This window comes from Centruroides sculpturatus, unplaced genomic scaffold (assembly GCF_000671375.1).
Source record: "Centruroides sculpturatus isolate CEXI.00-Female unplaced genomic scaffold, Cexi_2.0 scaffold141, whole genome shotgun sequence".
In the NCBI taxonomy this organism is placed as follows: domain Eukaryota; kingdom Metazoa; phylum Arthropoda; class Arachnida; order Scorpiones; family Buthidae; genus Centruroides; species Centruroides sculpturatus.
The window spans coordinates 526714-544674 of record NW_019384430.1 but is presented as its reverse complement, the minus strand read 5'-3'; the positions used below and the strand labels follow the sequence as shown (position 1 = coordinate 544674).

The 17961-nt window shown below is 34.0% G+C and overlaps 1 protein-coding gene across 1 annotated transcript in view; it reads left to right on the top strand.

The window, feature by feature from the left end:
- LOC111619716 (serine/threonine-protein kinase PLK1-like) overlaps positions 1-17961 on the top strand; it is a 39250-nt gene that overhangs the window by 16163 nt on the left and 5126 nt on the right. The window contains exons 2-10 of the mRNA XM_023361497.1: positions 8795-8902; positions 9036-9152; positions 9253-9470; positions 9543-9638; positions 9723-9922; positions 10027-10158; positions 10226-10333; positions 10406-10501; positions 10924-11077. Coding sequence (XP_023217265.1) covers positions 8795-8902; positions 9036-9152; positions 9253-9470; positions 9543-9638; positions 9723-9922; positions 10027-10158; positions 10226-10333; positions 10406-10501; positions 10924-11077 — 1229 coding nt within the window. The remainder of the gene's footprint in view (positions 1-8794; positions 8903-9035; positions 9153-9252; positions 9471-9542; positions 9639-9722; positions 9923-10026; positions 10159-10225; positions 10334-10405; positions 10502-10923; positions 11078-17961) is intronic.

Sequence of the window (17961 nt, the reverse complement as noted above, 5' to 3'; positions counted from 1 at the left end):
ATAGCGAAAATAATGTTTACATAATTCTAGAACTTTGCAGAAGAAGAGTGAGTAATTTTTCTTACATGGACTGTAAAGTGTAGTTCTCGTGTTACACAACCGGTTCTGGTTTTAAATTATAACTTACAACAAAATTTTCTCTCTCAGTCATTAATGGAGATGCACAAGAGAAGAAAGGCTATAACAGAACCAGAAACGCGATACTTCCTTCGACAAATCCTACTCGCCTGCAAGTATTTACATGAAGAGAAGATAATTCATCGAGATTTGAAGCTTGGTAATCTGTTCCTTAGTGATGAAATGGAAATAAAGCTGGGCGATTTTGGTCTTGCCACTCGGGTCAATTATGATGGAGAGCGGAAGAAGTAATTCTTTGTTTCCTTGAGTATTTTATGTTGCCTCAAATTTAAAATGTAATAATGTAAAATTATTAGGACCGTGTGTGGAACACCAAATTACATTGCTCCAGAAGTTATTAGCAAGAAAGGACATAGCTTTGAAGTTGATGTATGGTCTATCGGATGTATATTGTATGCAAATTTTTATTGTAAAATTTTGTTTTTTGTATTTTCCATTTTTTTTTCATTGTATTTAATATTATTTTTCTTTCCGCAGATATACTCTTCTGGTTGGAAAACCACCCTTTGAGACATTGAGTCTCAAAGATACATGTTCGCGTATTAAGAAGAATGAATACCATATTCCTTCAAAGATAAGTCCAGTGGCACGTGTTTTAATCCAGAAGCTTTTACGTTCCGATCCTGCTCAGCGTCCATGTGTCAATGAGATACTTTGTGACGAATTTTTGAGCGTGGGTTGGTATTTATAATTCTTTGTACTAAGTATTCATTATTAATTTTTTTATTTGACATTTTAATTATCACTTACCAATGCGCTGCTTTTATGTTCTTTGGAAAAGGCATCATGCCCACTCGATTACCCACTTCTTGTTTAACTATGGCTCCAAGATTTGAACGTACAAAGTCTCAGGTGGACAAATCTTCAATTCCTCTGCCAGCTAGTAGAAAACCACTAATCGATGTCAACAAAGGTAGCACATGTTACAAAATACTAGACTACATTATTAAAAATGTACATTTGTCTTTATTGAATTTCAGAGGAATTGCATACAGTTAAGCCACAAAGAGAAGAATTGTTATCAATTCCAAAAGAAGAAATAGTATCAGAGAATGATGAGAATGAAGACAAAGCAGTTAAAGCTCCAGGTACATGCTACTTCTAAAATTATTGGTTTGTTCCAGAATAAAAAATGATTAACTACTGATAAATTATTTCAGGCAATGTTCCACCTGATTTCTATCTCAGTGATTTGTTTGTCATGCTGACTTCTGTAGTTGCATCAAAACCAGCAGAAAAAGCAGTTATCCAACTAGGTATTATATAAATGCTTGGCAAGAAGCTTGCCCAACTGTTTTTAATTTACTCAATTAATTCTGATACTTACAAAACATGCATATATTATTGTTAAATTTAAGTGTTTAGGATGAAAGATAGTATTGTCAGTAAAATATTTTAGAAATAATATCATCTGTTGTTTTTCCATTTTTCTCCTAAACTCTTCAAATTTTATAGCAAATACACATTTTCAGAAGAATGAGCAATGATTAATAATAGAAGCAATTTCAGGAGATTGTGCACTGTTTTATTTGTAGTGCACAGCAGGTTGCTTGCATGTTTGCATGCAGCTTTAAACAAATAGTAAAACTTGTACTCTGAAAAATCATAATTCATGCTAATTTGTGAATATTATGGATAGTTTGAAGAGATACATGCATAAAAAAATTTATTTTTCTAGATGAAGCAGAAGATCCAGCCGCTGTTCCAATATTCTGGGTCAGCAAGTGGGTGGATTACACTGACAAATATGGTTTAGGTTATCAGTTGTGTGATAACAGTGTTGGTGTATTATTCAATGATAACACTAGGATAATTCTTTTAGCTGATGGCCAGTAAGTTCTTAAATTATTTATTGTTAAAATACATATATATCTACATTTATTTCTTTTTTCATAAATTTATTTGTAAATTACAAAAACGTACTTAGGACTAATGAACAGGCTTATTATACCCCTGGCATATTTAATTAACCTTTCCAAAATACATTACTGGCCCTTTGTTTTTTGTATGTTGTTGTAACTTATCTGTTGAAACTTGATCTGAGTGTCAGGCCAAAGGTGGAAAATACTACATACTTTTCGAATGTCTGAGGGAGTTCTTGTGTAGTTGTCACCCCAGTCAGTTGTATCTGAGAGTGAATAAAGTTAATTGTTAATTAACTACGTGTTTTTATGTGAATCAGTGTCGAAAACGAAATCAATATAAAATTGGCAACGAGGATTAAGATAGAGACTTACCAATGGAAATTACAATTCAAGATCAAAAGCAGAAATGTCGATCCCAGGAACATCAACCAGTGCAGTTNGAAATGCCTTTCTCTAACTCATTAACTCTGGCCTTGATTTGAATTACCTTGTCTATCATTTAGGTCAGTGGTTCTCAACCTTTTTTGTCAATGTACCCTATTAGTCCATCAGTTGTTTCTCAAGTACCCCTTATATTTTTGTATGTAAATTTTATAATTACTGCATTAGATGTATACAGCCCTTATAACTGAGCGCCATAAAAAACTCTAACTAACTAGACCAGTGGTATAAATAAATACATTTCAGGCATCTATATATAATATATTTATCAAATAATAACACAAGAAGTGTTAATAATTTACAGCAAATTGATTAACATACGCCATTTTATAATGAAAGTTAGATGTACCCCTTCGGTTTATGCTTGTACCCCTAGGGGTACATGTACCCCCAGTTGAGAACCATTGATTTAGGTCATCAATCAGTTTTATTCTTCCTCTTTACTGTGTCCACCTTACCTTCCAGTACAGTCCTCAGCAGGCAGTCTCCTCTCAAGACAAACCCCAGCCATTTTCCTTTTCTTTTCCTAATTACCTTTAATTTTCCTTCTCCTCTTTGTTTAAAAACTACTTCATTTCTGACTTGTCACACAAAATAACACTAGGTCTAATTATGTGTAAAAATTAATGCACTGTGTACTGTGCACTGTTGTACTTCAAAACCTCTCATAAACATAGTTCATGTATATATCTATATTGCAAGATTTTTTTTGTTTGAATGTACTCTTCCAAATATAACTCCAGCTACAGTACAACTACAACTTTTCTTTCAGACCCATGGTCTTGCAACCTAAAAACTTCACACCAATGTTAAAAGTATAGGGAGTAGTAACCTTACATACACTTTTCTCTTCCCCTCTCTCCCTTCTTCTGGCTAAGCACTTTGTGTACAGTCATTGTCCTTTTGTTAAAATAAAAAATTAAAGTAAAATAAAATTATAATTAAGTAGTGAATAGTTGTCAATTATTGATATTATAATGTATAAAATTTAGTAAAATGTTAACCAGTTTAATGTTCTTATCAACAGTTCATTTTTCTTTAAATCATAAGAGTGAAATATAAATTAATAGGAAGTTTGAAAAAGTCAAACACTGCCCTTTTGGGTATGAAATGCTTGAGGGTTTTGCAATTCTTGAATTATCTTAGCTACCTGGGTACAAAAGTGATATTCAGCTGAAACTAAATGCTACTATTCAGTTTTTGTTTGAGTACGCTTTTATATATTTGATGTTAACATCAAATAAATATCTATGTAACAATTATATTAGGAAAATAAATTGTTTCAAAGAAAACTTCATTAAGAAAACAATTATAAGTATGCCAATTTGACGGGGGAATTTTACTCCTGTGTCAGGATAGGTTAGGGCCCTCACATATGTGGGTGGTGATTTCCAGAGGCAGAGAGGACAAGTGTTAACAGTAAACTGTATTTTGTTGAAGAATGCTTACATCAATATATGATAGTTCCAGTAAAGATGGAGTTCTGTCAGAGTTGCTGTATATCCTCAAAGTCAGTCTCTGTCTCTCTCTCTCTCTCTCTCTCTCCCTTTTTTTGGTTCAGCTCCAAGGAATTGGTGAGTTCACAGTTGTAGAGTGGAACTTGAATGTAGGCAAGTTGGGCATCTCTTGATGTCAGCAGAGAAAATGTGATGATTAGCAGTAGAGGATTTCTTGGATCAAACAGGTAGATCGAATGATGTCTTTCATCCCACGGATAGTTTATGCTTTTTTGTCTCCCTGCCTTCTCCTCATTGGTTGGGTGTCCTCGTCCTTCACTCCCTTATTGGTCTCTCGACTGTCTCCAGGTGGAATTCCAGACCAGTTCTGTGAAAAGTGTGCCCAGGATGGTTTATCCAACACCATCTTTTCTCTGATTAATAGAGAATGTGTCAAGGTTCAGCATCAGTGTCTCAACATCTGTAAACCTGAAATCACACACAATTTTGTTGCTTTGATACTCGCATGGAGTCTTGTGGTGTATATTATACCATGTTTCCCCAAAAATAAGACATCCTCTGAAAATAAAACCTAGCATGGGTTTTGCTGAATTGCTAAATATAAGACCTCTCCCGAAAGTAAGACCTAGCAAAGTTTTTTTTACTCGTAATGGTCATCGACAAATGGTTGAAAGTGGCCATTGGCTTTTTGAAAGTACAGCCACTGATTGGTCAGCAGACATTCACACCACACGGCACGATTTGCATAAAACTATGGCTTGGGTATCACAGATTTGCATAATGTTATAGCTGGTGATGGCTAATTGGTTAGCCGGGAATCATGCCACATCACATTTGCATAGTGCTCAGCATTGCCATTCCTAGTACATTTTGCTTTTTCGAGCACATTGAAAGTACATTTAGATTTTTAGTACATTTTGAGTACATTATAATATTTCAGTACCATTTATGGTACAAAATAATATGTCATGTTTTAATGAGAAAATGCGAAAAAATTAGTTTAATAAAGTCTCTCTAGTGTGACTAGTGAGACTTTATTAACAAACATAATCCGTTCTAAAACTTTGTTCGCTATCTGAATTGTTCGTTTACCGATTATCGATTTACCATATGTTTTTATGGGAATTTGATTAATTCGTTCTGGAGACTCCAAAAAAATAAAAGATAAAAACTTTTTTACTATGTTTATTTATATGTGTAATAGTAAAAATACATATATACGCAGTCTTGCATTTTTATTAGTCATGTTTTCTCCGTTTGTGGGGCTAAAGAATCTGTCTAATGTCGATTGCTTTTCTCTCTTCTTCAGGATTTTTTAGAAGTAATTAATAGCATTGTAATTGTAGAGATCCTCAAGCCTATTAACCTTAACCTGGTTTTGATGCCATTCTAAGATAGTTCATCTGACATCTCCCACTTCTTCAAATAATAGCAGATATCGACATTAATCCTCTTTTTCAGAAGAAAAGCTATCTCGCCAAGTTTCTTGGTGTTCTTCATTCAAGAGTTCTTGGCGTTCTTCTGTCGTCAGATCAGTTTCAGGTTCCATTATGAGCTCTTCAATGTTCTTTATTTCTCAGATGTGATTTTTGTTACTCCTTTAGCTGCATGAGTCTTCTTGATTATACTGTATCTTTCTTAGATAAGATTGAACTGTGGCCTACTGTAGACCTGTTCAAACCATACCGTCCAGCAACGTCAGACATCTGCCCACTCTCTACCTTTGCTATTATACTCTCATCTTTCGAAAATAAAAACCCACGCAAAACTGAAGGAGTGCCCACCCGACGGTCTTGCGAATACTATAAAAGAATTGTTTCCGTCAGAAAATAAAGGGCTAGAATTACAAGGGAGAATTTCAAAGTTCGGAAGAATACCATCCGATCAGTATATGCCGAATTGAGCGTCGATGTGGACGTCTCCCATGCTCCGAAAAGTTTCGAATTGTTGCCCGAAGATAAGAGTAGACCAATCGGTATTCATTATTTTACGTTGCTTCTTCTTGTGTTTGTTCTGTGAGGTGTTCGTAATCCGGACATAAAAATTTTTTTCGAAAGTGTTTGTTAATCGATCACCCACTGTATTTATGAATATGAATTTCAAATAAATACAGAAATTGGGTATGAAGGTATATTAATATCAAAAGCAACCAACCATTGAAATAGTACATTTTTTAAAGGAGCTTCAGTATGTTTTGAAATTTCATTGTGGCAATGCTGATAGTGCTATGGTTCAGTAAGCACTAATTGGTCATCGAGCCCGATGGCGACACTATAAAAAGGTTAAGTTGAAGCGAGAGTGGGAAGTCTACTCCAGCACAGGAACTTCATAAGTTCACTTCGGTTTTATTTAAGTTCAGTTTGACGCGACTGGATATACATCACTCTCATCTAAGTTCAACTTGGAAATTTTTTTGTTCAATAATAAATGTGAATTCTTCATGGAAAAAATAAGACATCCCCTGAAAGTAAGACCTAGTGCATCTTTCAGAGCAAAAATTAATATAAGACACTGTCTTATTTTTGGGGAAACACGGTAGCAGTTCAAATGCATGTTTCCGGCGTCACAGTTGATTTATGATCGATCATCAACGTTATTGTGTGTATAAAGATATAAATATATTATTTTATTTTATTGTGATAAAATACAGCAATCTTTAGTTTTTACAATGGGTGATTGAATAGAAAAAGAAAGTAAAGCAACAAGAAAGAGCATTTTGCTGGAAACTAAAATGCAGGTGCTCAGATGATTAGATGCAGATGAATGGCAATCTGATATCGGCACTGCATTCAGTTTGTCAACTTCAAGAATACGGACAAAATTAAAAGTTTTGTCTGTATTGTAATTTTGCCTGGTTTGTCCATAAAATTTTAAAAAATAAAGAAAAAATTGTATCATCAGCAACTACAACCACAATGACTTCTGCAACAAAAATTACCCATACCAGAAGCAATGTGTTTGAGGAAATAGAAAAACTACATTCCATCTGGATTGGCGATGAAATTTGAATGCAATATGCCATTAAGTCAAGCAATTATAATGGAAAAAGCGAGAAAAATTTTTAACCATATTCAGAATGAAAAAGGCAACATGAGTGAAAATTTCATAGCTAGTTGAGTGGTTCAATTGATTTAAAACAAACTATCTTCATAACATACAGGTTATTAGAGAAGCAGCAAGTGGAGATACAAAAGCAGCTGCTGCATTTCCAGTGACATTAAAAGCAATCATTGAATGAGAGAATTATAAACATACATTTTTATCCCTGAAGAAAAGCAGGCACCAGGATTTAAAGCTACAAAAGATTGTTTAACACTTATACTGGGTGATAATGCTAATAGATACTTTAAATTAAAACCTCTGCTTGTTTATCATTCCAAAACCCCAAGATTAATGAAGGGAATTTCGAAATTGTCTTTACCAGTAATTTCAGAGTCCAATAAAAGATCTTGGATCGCTATGAAAATTTTCCAGAATTGGTTTATTGAAAATTTTTTTTCATCTGTTACATACTACTGTGAATTTAAAAACTAAAGCTGAAAGCTTTACTTTTGATTGATAATGCTCCAAGCCATCCAACTCATTTGTCCGACTTAAAAACATGCATTCCAGTAGAAGTGGTTTTCCTGCCATCAAATACAACTTCATTAATCCAACCAAATCAAGGTGTAATATATAATTTTAAAGCTTATTATCTGTGATGGACATTCCAACAACTGATTGAAAAAACCGATGGAGCAGATAAAGGATCCATTAGAGATTTTTGGGAAACTACAATATCATGGATATTGTAGACAACATCAATCTTTCCTGGAATGAGGTGACTAAGAAATGTTTGAAAGGAGTATGGAAGAATGTTGACACAAAGGAATCCATTGTTGATGTCAATGGATTGTCAAGCTAGCTAATGAAACAGGGTTGGATAATATAAATGTGCAGGATATTGAAGAATTATTGCAAGTTACAACTATGAAAGTTTTTCCAACAACGATCTTAAAGAGTTAATAGAACAACAGATGCACAAAAATGACAAACTTAGCATTTCTGAAGATGAGGAGCAAAAGGAACTTTCAACAGATTTTCTAAATAAAAAGTCCACTATAATGGAAATTATGGATCAGTTTATACAAAATGATTTAAATTTTGATAGAAGTTCAAAGGCAAGATAAAGTATCATGGATGCAATGTCTTGCTTTTGACAACTGCTTGCTGAATGAAACAGGAAAAGGCAAATGACGTTAAATGACTTCTTCACAAAAAAACAAAAGATGTCAAATGAAGAAGAACCTTCCTCATTGCAAGTATTAACTTCTTTACTTGAATTTTTTTTTTATTTTCATAAATGTTTTATGAATAAATATCAATATTAGCAATATATAAGTCTATAATTAATGTAACAAAAAAGTATTTAACAATAAATGTTGCAAAATAAAACAAAAAAAACTAATAAATTTTATATTCTCTGTTCTGTTTCACTTATTCACATTATTTATGTCTTAAGATGACCTTGTTTATTTAGCACTTAAACTTCCTGGAATGTATCTCCCATGTTAAATGGGGTCTTACTGTATTTAGTTTATCTCGCAATTATCTTTTCCAATGTGTCATATGAGATAATCAGTTTTCATATATTTAATTTAGTTAAAGAGTTAAATGTAATAAATATTTGTGCTAAAATTAAAACTTCCTTACGATGCTATAAATTACCAAATTATGCTAATATGGTTGAAAGGTTTTAACTCATTTTTCAAGTTTTAAGGATTTTTTTCTTGAAGAGAAGGCACATACTTGCTACAAAACATACAACTTATAAATACCAATTAATAAATGAATATAATCTTATAGTATTAAGTTTAATCATTATGTAAATCTGAAAAATTAATGTTCCTATAGGGTGCCTTTGCAAAGTGCTATGAACTTATTAATGTGGAAACAAAAGAAGTCTTTGCAGGGAAGATTGTTTCTAAGGCTCTTCTGGTTAAAGATAATCAAAAGCAGAAAGTAAGTTTGAGAAGATTATTAACTTAAACAGAACAATTAAGGACTATTTAATAGAGAATAATTGAATGGGTTTGTTTCTGTTAGATTTAAAATCTTAAACTTATAATCTACTTCTTAAAAATTTCTTATTTAGATGTCTCAAGAAATAGCTATCCACCGTACACTTGTCCACAAGCACATTGTCACCTTCCATAGTTTTTTTGAAGATGCGAATAATGTTTACATAATTCTAGAACTTTGCAGAAGAAGGGTGAGTAATTTTTCTTACATGGACTGTAAAGTTTAGTTCTCATGTTACACAACCGGTTCTGGTTTTAAATTATAACTTACAACAAAATTTTCTCTCTCAGTCATTAACGGAGATGCACAAGAGAAGAAAGGCTATAACAGAACCAGAAACGCGATACTTCCTTCGACAAATCCTACTCGCCTGCAAGTATTTACATGAAGAGAAGATAATTCATCGAGATTTGAAGCTTGGTAATCTGTTCCTTAGTGATGAAATGGAAATAAAGCTGGGCGATTTTGGTCTTGCCACTCGGGTCGATTATGATGGAGAGCGGAAGAAGTAATTCTTTGTTTCCTAGAGTATTTTATGTTGTCTCAAATTTAAAATGTAATAATAATGTAAAATTATTAGGACCGTATGTGGAACACCAAATTATATTGCTCCAGAAGTTATTAGCAAGAAAGGACATAGCTTTGAAGTTGATGTATGGTCTATCGGATGTATATTGTATGCAAATTTTTATTGTAAAATTTTGTTTTTTGTATTTTCCATTTTTTTCATTGTATTTAATGTTATTTTTTCTTTCTGCAGATATACTCTTCTGGTTGGAAAACCACCCTTTGAGTCATCACATCTGAAAGATACGTATTTGCGTATTAAGAAGAATGAATACCATATTCCTTCAAAGATAAGTCCAGTGGCACGCATTTTAATCCAGAAGCTTTTACGTTCCGATCCTGCTCAGCGTCCATGTGTCAATGAGATACTTTGTGACGAATTTTTGAGCGTGGGTTGGTATTTATAATTCTTTGTACTAAGTATTCATTATTAATTTTTTTATTTGACATTTTAATTATCACTTACCAATGCGCTGCTTTTATGTTCTTTGGAAAAGGCATCATGCCCACTCGATTACCCACTTCTTGTTTAACTATGGCTCCAAGATTTGAACGTACAAAGTCTCAGGTGGACAAATCTTCAATTCCTCTGCCAGCTAGTAGAAAACCACTAATCGATGTCAACAAAGGTAGCACATGTTACAAAATACTAGACTACATTATTAAAAATGTACATTTGTCCTTATTGAATTTCAGAGGAATTGCATACAGTTAAGCCACAAAGAGAAGAATTGTTATCAATTCCAAAAGAAGAAATAGTATCAGAGAATGATGAGAATGAAGACAAAGCAGTTAAAGCTCCAGGTACATGCTACTTCTAAAATTATTGGTTTGTTCCAGAATAAAAAATGATTAACTACTGATAAATTATTTCAGGCAATGTTCCACCTGATTTCTATCTCAGTGATTTGTTTGTCATGCTGACTTCTGTAGTTGCATCAAAACCAGCAGAAAAAGCAGTTATCCAACTAGGTATTATATAAATGCTTGGCAAGAAGCTTGCCCAACTGTTTTTAATTTACTCAATTAATTCTGATACTTACAAAACATGCATATATTATTGTTAAATTTAAGTGTTTAGGATGAAAGATAGTATTGTCAGTAAAATATTTTAGAAATAATATCATCTGTTGTTTTTCCATTTTTCTCCTAAACTCTTCAAATTTTATAGCAAATACACATTTTCAGAAGAATGAGCAATGATTAATAATAGAAGCAATTTCAGGAGATTGTGCACTGTTTTATTTGTAGTGCACAGCAGGTTGCTTGCATGTTTGCATGCAGCTTTAAACAAATAGTAAAACTTGTACTCTGAAAAATCATAATTCATGCTAATTTGTGAATATTATGGATAGTTTGAAGAGATACATGCATAAAAAAATTTATTTTTCTAGATGAAGCAGAAGATCCAGCCGCTGTTCCAATATTCTGGGTCAGCAAGTGGGTGGATTACACTGACAAATATGGTTTAGGTTATCAGTTGTGTGATAACAGTGTTGGTGTATTATTCAATGATAACACTAGGATAATTCTTTTAACTGATGGCCAGTAAGTTCTTAAATTTTTTGTTATTGTTAAAAATAAATAAATAAATAAATATATATATATATATATTTATTTATTTATAAATACATACATTTATTTCTTTTTTCATAAATTTATTTGTAAATTACAAAAACGTACTTAGGACTAATGAACAGGCTTATTATACCCCTGGCATATTTAATTAACCTTTCCAAAATACATTACTGGCCCTTTGTTTTTTGTATGTTGTTGTAACTTATCTGTTGAAACTTGATCTGAGTGTCAGGCCAAAGGTGGAAAATACTACATACTTTTCGAATGTCTGAGGGAGTTCTTGTGTAGTTGTCACCCCAGTCAGTTGTATCTGAGAGTGAATAAAGTTAATTGTTAATTAACTACGTGTTTTTATGTGAATCAGTGTCGAAAACGAAATCAATATAAAATTGGCAACGAGGATTAAGATAGAGACTTACCAATGGAAATTACAATTCAAGATCAAAAGCAGAAATGTCGATCCCAGGAACATCAACCAGTGCAGTTTGTTTCGAACCATTCAGGATGAACAGCCAGTGGAAAACTTACAAGGACCACTTTAATTTTTGCTTGAAGGCAAACCAGATTGAAGATGACCAAGATAAATGTGCTTTATTTTTTACCGTGTGCACTGAAACACTATATCAGGGGTGTCCAACCTTTTTGTTTCTTTGGGGCACATTGGAAGAAGTCATGGAGTTTTGGGCCACAAGTATAATATATATACTTGTGGCCCAAGTATATTTTGGCCTAATCCTTAAATATACAAGTATATTTAAGAATTAACATGTCTAGATTATAGTAATAAGCATTAAAACTTTATTATGAATAAGGATATTTTAAAAAATTACTTCCACAGACATTTTCAATTTTTATTTAAAAATAAATAAATTTATTTATTATAAAGGAGACAAAGAAAAATTTATTTGAAAAACACAAATATTTGTTTTATTTGGATCTCTAATTAATAAAAAATGACAAAACACCATTTTAAATTGTATTTTTATTCAACTAATATATTTATAAATAACTAGGAGTGCTTGTGGATACATGATATTTTTTGTTTTTCCATCTGGTGCATACACGAATAAATCAGTAGGTTTTCCAATGCGTGAGCTGGCCACATACAGTTGTCCATGCGAGAAGCACGGATTCTCCAAATTTAGCCCACGTACTTGAAGCGATTGTCAGAAGTGCTATATTCCCCATTTTTATATATTTTTTTTTAATCCTTTATAATTTTGATTATTTAATTGCTCCTTCCTCTCTTCCTTGGCATGTTGTGAAATTTCTGATAGTTGGATAATAAACTGTTTTATTGTAATTTGTCTTCTTAAATTATTTCGAGTTGATATTAAAATTTGGAATTCCTAAATCTGTAAAATAGGCATATTTCCTCCTACGACTTCGGTTGTTGTTCGGGATACAGTTACGGTTTTAACAAAGTTCAAGCGAATACATAATTAGCAAAAAAAAAAAGTTGAAATAAAGTGATTAAACAAAAATTATTACAAATACCGTAAATAACAGTTCACAAATGCATATATATAGAGATATTTTTTGGAGGGGGAAATGGTCTTCACAATTTGAAATCGATCTAACACAGTAAAATACTCGTATACACGCGCACCATTTATCGTAGGATAAATGTACTATGCCAGAAACCTTCGCGAGAGTGTATTAAACAACTTCCCAAAGTTTCATGGCAATCGGATAAATGGTGTGGTAATGCATGAAGGACAGACAGACGAACAGACAGACAGTCATACATACATTCATTTTAATATAAATAGATATGTAACCCAAAAAGTTGCCAATGCGTCAAATGAAATTTTTTACGCCAAACTAATAAAAGGGTAGCCAAATCTTGCAACACTGGAAGGAGTACTAAATAAAGCTGGAGTTGGGACTCAAAGGATTATAGACCCAAAGCAAGGAAAGGAGAGAAAAGACCCAAGATAAAAAAGTGAGGAAAGTTGAGAAATTAATGGTTAATATTTGCATAACAAAAGGTATATTTAACCTTTCTCGCTGCTTTTTATCTTTTGGCCTTTCTCTCCTTTCCCTGAATTTGAGTTTAAACTCCTTTTGAGTCACAACTTCAGCTTTATTTAATGTACCTTCCTCATTCACACATTTCCAAGTATTTGCAAATATTTCCTTTCCACTCAAAATTAAAATATGTATAAAGGTTTACTGCTTTGTGAAATGTCCTTTTTGAATTTGTGCCATTAAAATAAATAAAATTAAATTTAAAAATTGTCGGTTTTGTTTACACGTTTATTGGGCTGCGGGTTGGACACTCCTGCTCTATATGAACTTGTAGTAACACTCATAGCCCCAAAAGAAACAACACAAGTTAACGTCAATGAAGTACTTAACGCTCTTGATAGCCATTTTAACCCAAAACCTAGTGAAATCGTCGAATCGTTCAAATTTAACCAGAGGTCGCAAAAACCAGGTGAGAGTATCAACGACTATGTCACGGAATTACGGAAAATTGCAATGAATTGCAACTTCGGCGCCTCACTAGAGCGTATGTTAAGAGATAGGCTAGTGGCTGGTTTAAGGGATAAAGGAATACAACACATGGTGTTGGCAAAAATGAACACTACTTATAAGGCCATTTTGGATGCAGCATCTAAAGATGTTAGCCAGCTTGGGTCAGATGGAAGCAACGCCCAAGTGTATAACTTAAAGGCAGACTACAAGAGAAAGAATGAGTCTGCCATATTACAGTGTTTTCGGTGCACCAGAAGTCATAACCCAAATAATTGCCAATTTGCTCAGGTAATCTGTAAATTCTGTGGAAACAACGGACACATAGAAAGAGCATGTATCACAAAACAAAAGAGTGGACGAAGAAAAATTCCAAACCAGGGAAGAAACCAAATTGGGCACAACAGAAAGAGGTATCCAGCCAGAGAGCCAAAGTACACCAAATTGGGAAACATAAAAAATTTAACATCGAATCAGGTAGAGGAATATACATCTCTATTCAAAATACGTGGAAGTAGGATAACACCCTTAAAAATCTTAATTAATATTGAAAAAATACCAGTCATGATGGAAATTGATTCAGGGGCTGGGTACACTGTAGCGAGCGAGCAAACGGACCTTAAAAGAAATTAAAATCCAGCAAGACAAGTTAGAACCGGGAGAAGTCAAATTAGACATGGGCGGATCAGAATCTGGAAGTAGTGGGCACTACAGTGGTGAGTGTACAATTTAAAGGAAGAGTTATGAATCTGCCATTGTTAGTGATTAAAGGAAGTGGACCAGGACTTGTTGGAAGAAATTGGTTTGAACCATTAGGAATCAGAATAGAGAGACTATATCATCAACATGATGCAGAGGATCTGATACAAGAATTCCAGCATTTATTCAATAATTCAGAAATGGGTCTAGATGCGAGGCAGTTAGTTTAGCGATAAAGAAGCTAAGCATATTTTTATGCAGGCAAGACAGGTTCCTTTTGCATTGAGAACAAAGGTAGAACAAGAGTTGAATTGACTTCATCAGTTAGGAGTTATAGAACCAGTTAGAACTTCTAAGTGGGCCACCCTGTGGTACCTGTTGCAAAACCAGATGGAAGTGTATGTTTATGCAGAGATTACTGCTGCACTATAAATAGAGAGGCAATAAAAGTAGATGTATACCCATTGCCGGCCATCAATGATATACCAGTACTTGCTTCATTATCTGGTGGATTTCAAGGAAGCGTACTTCTAATTTCCTGCGGACCAGGAGTCGTCTGAGATACTGAATATCAACATATGCAAGGATTTATATAGAATGAAAAGATTACCATTTGGAGTGAGTAGTTGTCAGCTATTTGCCAGAGAGAGATGGAAAAGATCATAGGAGGTATTCCAGGGACAATTGTGATGATAGATGATATACATGTCATGAGACTCAATGAAGAAGCCCTACAACAAAAGTTGAGGAAAATTCTTAACCAGATTTCAGAAGCTGGACTAAAACTGAACAAAAGCAAATGCCTATTCAAGACAAATCAACTTAAATTTTTAGGAAATTTGATAGATGCTCAGGGCATTCGACCCACACCAGATAAAATTGCGGAAATCCAACAGGTTCAGGACGCAAAAAACAAACAAGAGTTACAAGCATTTTTGGGATTTGTAAACTTCTATGATATAGTTTTGAAAGATAAAGCAACCGAAGCTGAACCATTATACAGACTCCTAGACAAAAACAAACCATGGATCTAGGAAAAAAGAACACAGCAAAGCATTCGTGAAAATAAAAAAGATGCTAACACCAGAAACATTACTGGTTTATTTAAATCATAATGGATTCATATTGTTGTCATGTGATGCTTCACCATATGGAGTTGGAGCAGTACAGTCGACCCCCCCCCTATAACACGGTAGATATGTTCCGATCTTTATGAATCCATTTTGTACAAGTCCTTGCCAATCACAACCCGGCACTTATGTACTTTACAGACTACGGCTGTTTGAAAGGTTTTCTTCCATTAAATTAATCGATTTCCTAGACTAATTCGACTCAACATTTCCAAAACACGTATATTTTTGGGAATAATCCGTATAAACTATGCTATGAACAAAAAATTGTAGGATTACTTACCGAGTGTGCACCGTTCGATGTCGCCATTGCTTAAGCTTGTGTTCGTCGTGGAGCAGCGCACCAAACGGCGGCCGCGATTTCTGATGTTATTTTTCTGCGTAAACTTCATTGAACTTTGGAGACATCATTAATATAAATAATTTTTATGGCCGTTGAATAAGAAATGTTTCTTTCACAAGAAATGTATAAAATTAGTGCTGTATTAGACTTACAGTACCTAATTTACATACTGTACAGATGATAGTAAACTCAATTTACCCGCCTAAACTCTCCGTAACGTGGCGCTAGACGGTGGAAAGTAGTTTGGCTGCTGGATGACGTTTTACCGAACTATAGGGAGGTTTTTTTTTACCATGTTTGTACAGATACCGTCTCAATTTTTTAGTCGTCATATAGGAATCCGAACTATAGGAACCCGTGTTATAGGGGGTTGACTGTACTTTCACACATTACCAGATGGATCAGAAGCTCCTATATACTTTGCATCGAGGACACTCCACCCAGCAAAAAGAAATTATTCACAATTCGAGAGAGAAATATTAGCTATAATCTTTGGCATCACAAAATTTCATAATTACCTAGCTGTTCAAAATTTTACTATATATACGAATTGTAAGCCAGTTGTGGGCCTTCTGAACCCTGCTAAACCAATTCCTGATTTAATCTCACCCAGAATGATTCGTTGGTGTTTGAGATTAGCAGCATACTCATGTAGGATAGAACATCATTGGTCAGCAGAGATGACTAATGTTGATGCATTATCTCGTATACCAACTACTGTGGAAGAAAAGACTATCCCCGAACCAGGAGAGATATTCCTTATATTTGAACAGCCAGAATTGCCATTACATCTCAGGAAGTAAGCAGACAAAGACTCGGTGTTAAAAAGAGTTGAACAGGCAATTTTACACAGATGGCCACTTAGTAGTCCAGAAGAACATGCCTTTCGCTAGGTGAAAGCTAGAACTTTCAATTCATTGCGGTTTCATTTTATGGGGACAAAGAGTAGTTATCCCTAGAACCTTGCAACCACAGCTATTACACCTGTTACACTCCACACATGAGGGCATGTCTAGAATAAAAAGAACAGCAAGGAGCTATTTTTGGTGGCCTGAAATGGACTCACAGATTGAAGAGACAGTATTGATGTGTAGAAAATGCCAAGAACAGAGGTCAAACCCAACCTCAGTTAAAGACACTCATTGGCCATCACCCTCAGGACCGTGGAACCAAGTGTACATTGATCATGCAGGACCACACTATGGACGTACATACATTAGAGCGTCGTTTATCCAAATCAATTGGGGACTGGGGTTGTTCAGATAACTTATTTTTCGGATAACCGATTATGTACAAAAAAATATATTAACCTATCCGGTGTTGAAATTTTTCTCCATTGCATGTCGCTTCACGTTGTATTTTCGTCGATGTTAAGCCTAACGTAAACTTTTTAAAATAATAATTGTGGCTATTGTATCATTAAGAATGATTTCTTTGTGTTTTACAAACGAAAAAAATACATTGAAAAATATAAAAACAAATAAAAATTATACTTTATGCCGACTGGAATTCTTTCGGATAAACGACGCTCTACTGTATTTTATTCTAGTGGATGCTTATTCGAAGTGGGTGGAGGTAGAAGTACAAATGCAGTCAACCCAGGAAACCATGAAACTATTGAAAAGAATATTTAGTACACATGGACTATCAAATACAATTGTATCAGACAATCATCAAAGCTTTAAATCCCAAGAAATGGAAGAATTTATATGAAAAAAAATGGGATACAGCACATATTTACCCCTCCATATCATCCCTCTTCCAACACACAAGTAGAGAGACTATAAAGAGGAGAATTGAAAAATTACATCACAGCCAAGAAAAAAGTGAGGTGTTGCTCCACATACTTGTTTAGCTTACGCACAACACCTAGTAGCACTACAAGAAAAATGGCAGCAGAACTGTTGATGGGAAGAAGACTACGTACCGTCTATGATCGATTAAATCCACACCTATATAATGAGAGAAAAGAGGAAACAAGAATACGAGAATTCCAAATAGGAGACATCAATTACAGGTGCTATAGAGATGCAAAGAAGTGGAAACCAGGTAAGTGACAAAGAAGACTGGACTATATACATATATGATAGCTTCACAGAAAGAAGTATAGAAAGGAGACATGTTGATCAACTGATAGCTCGAAGAGAACCACCACTCCAGAACAGACAACGTCCAGTTTGTCAGAACAACCAATATCCAGCTCC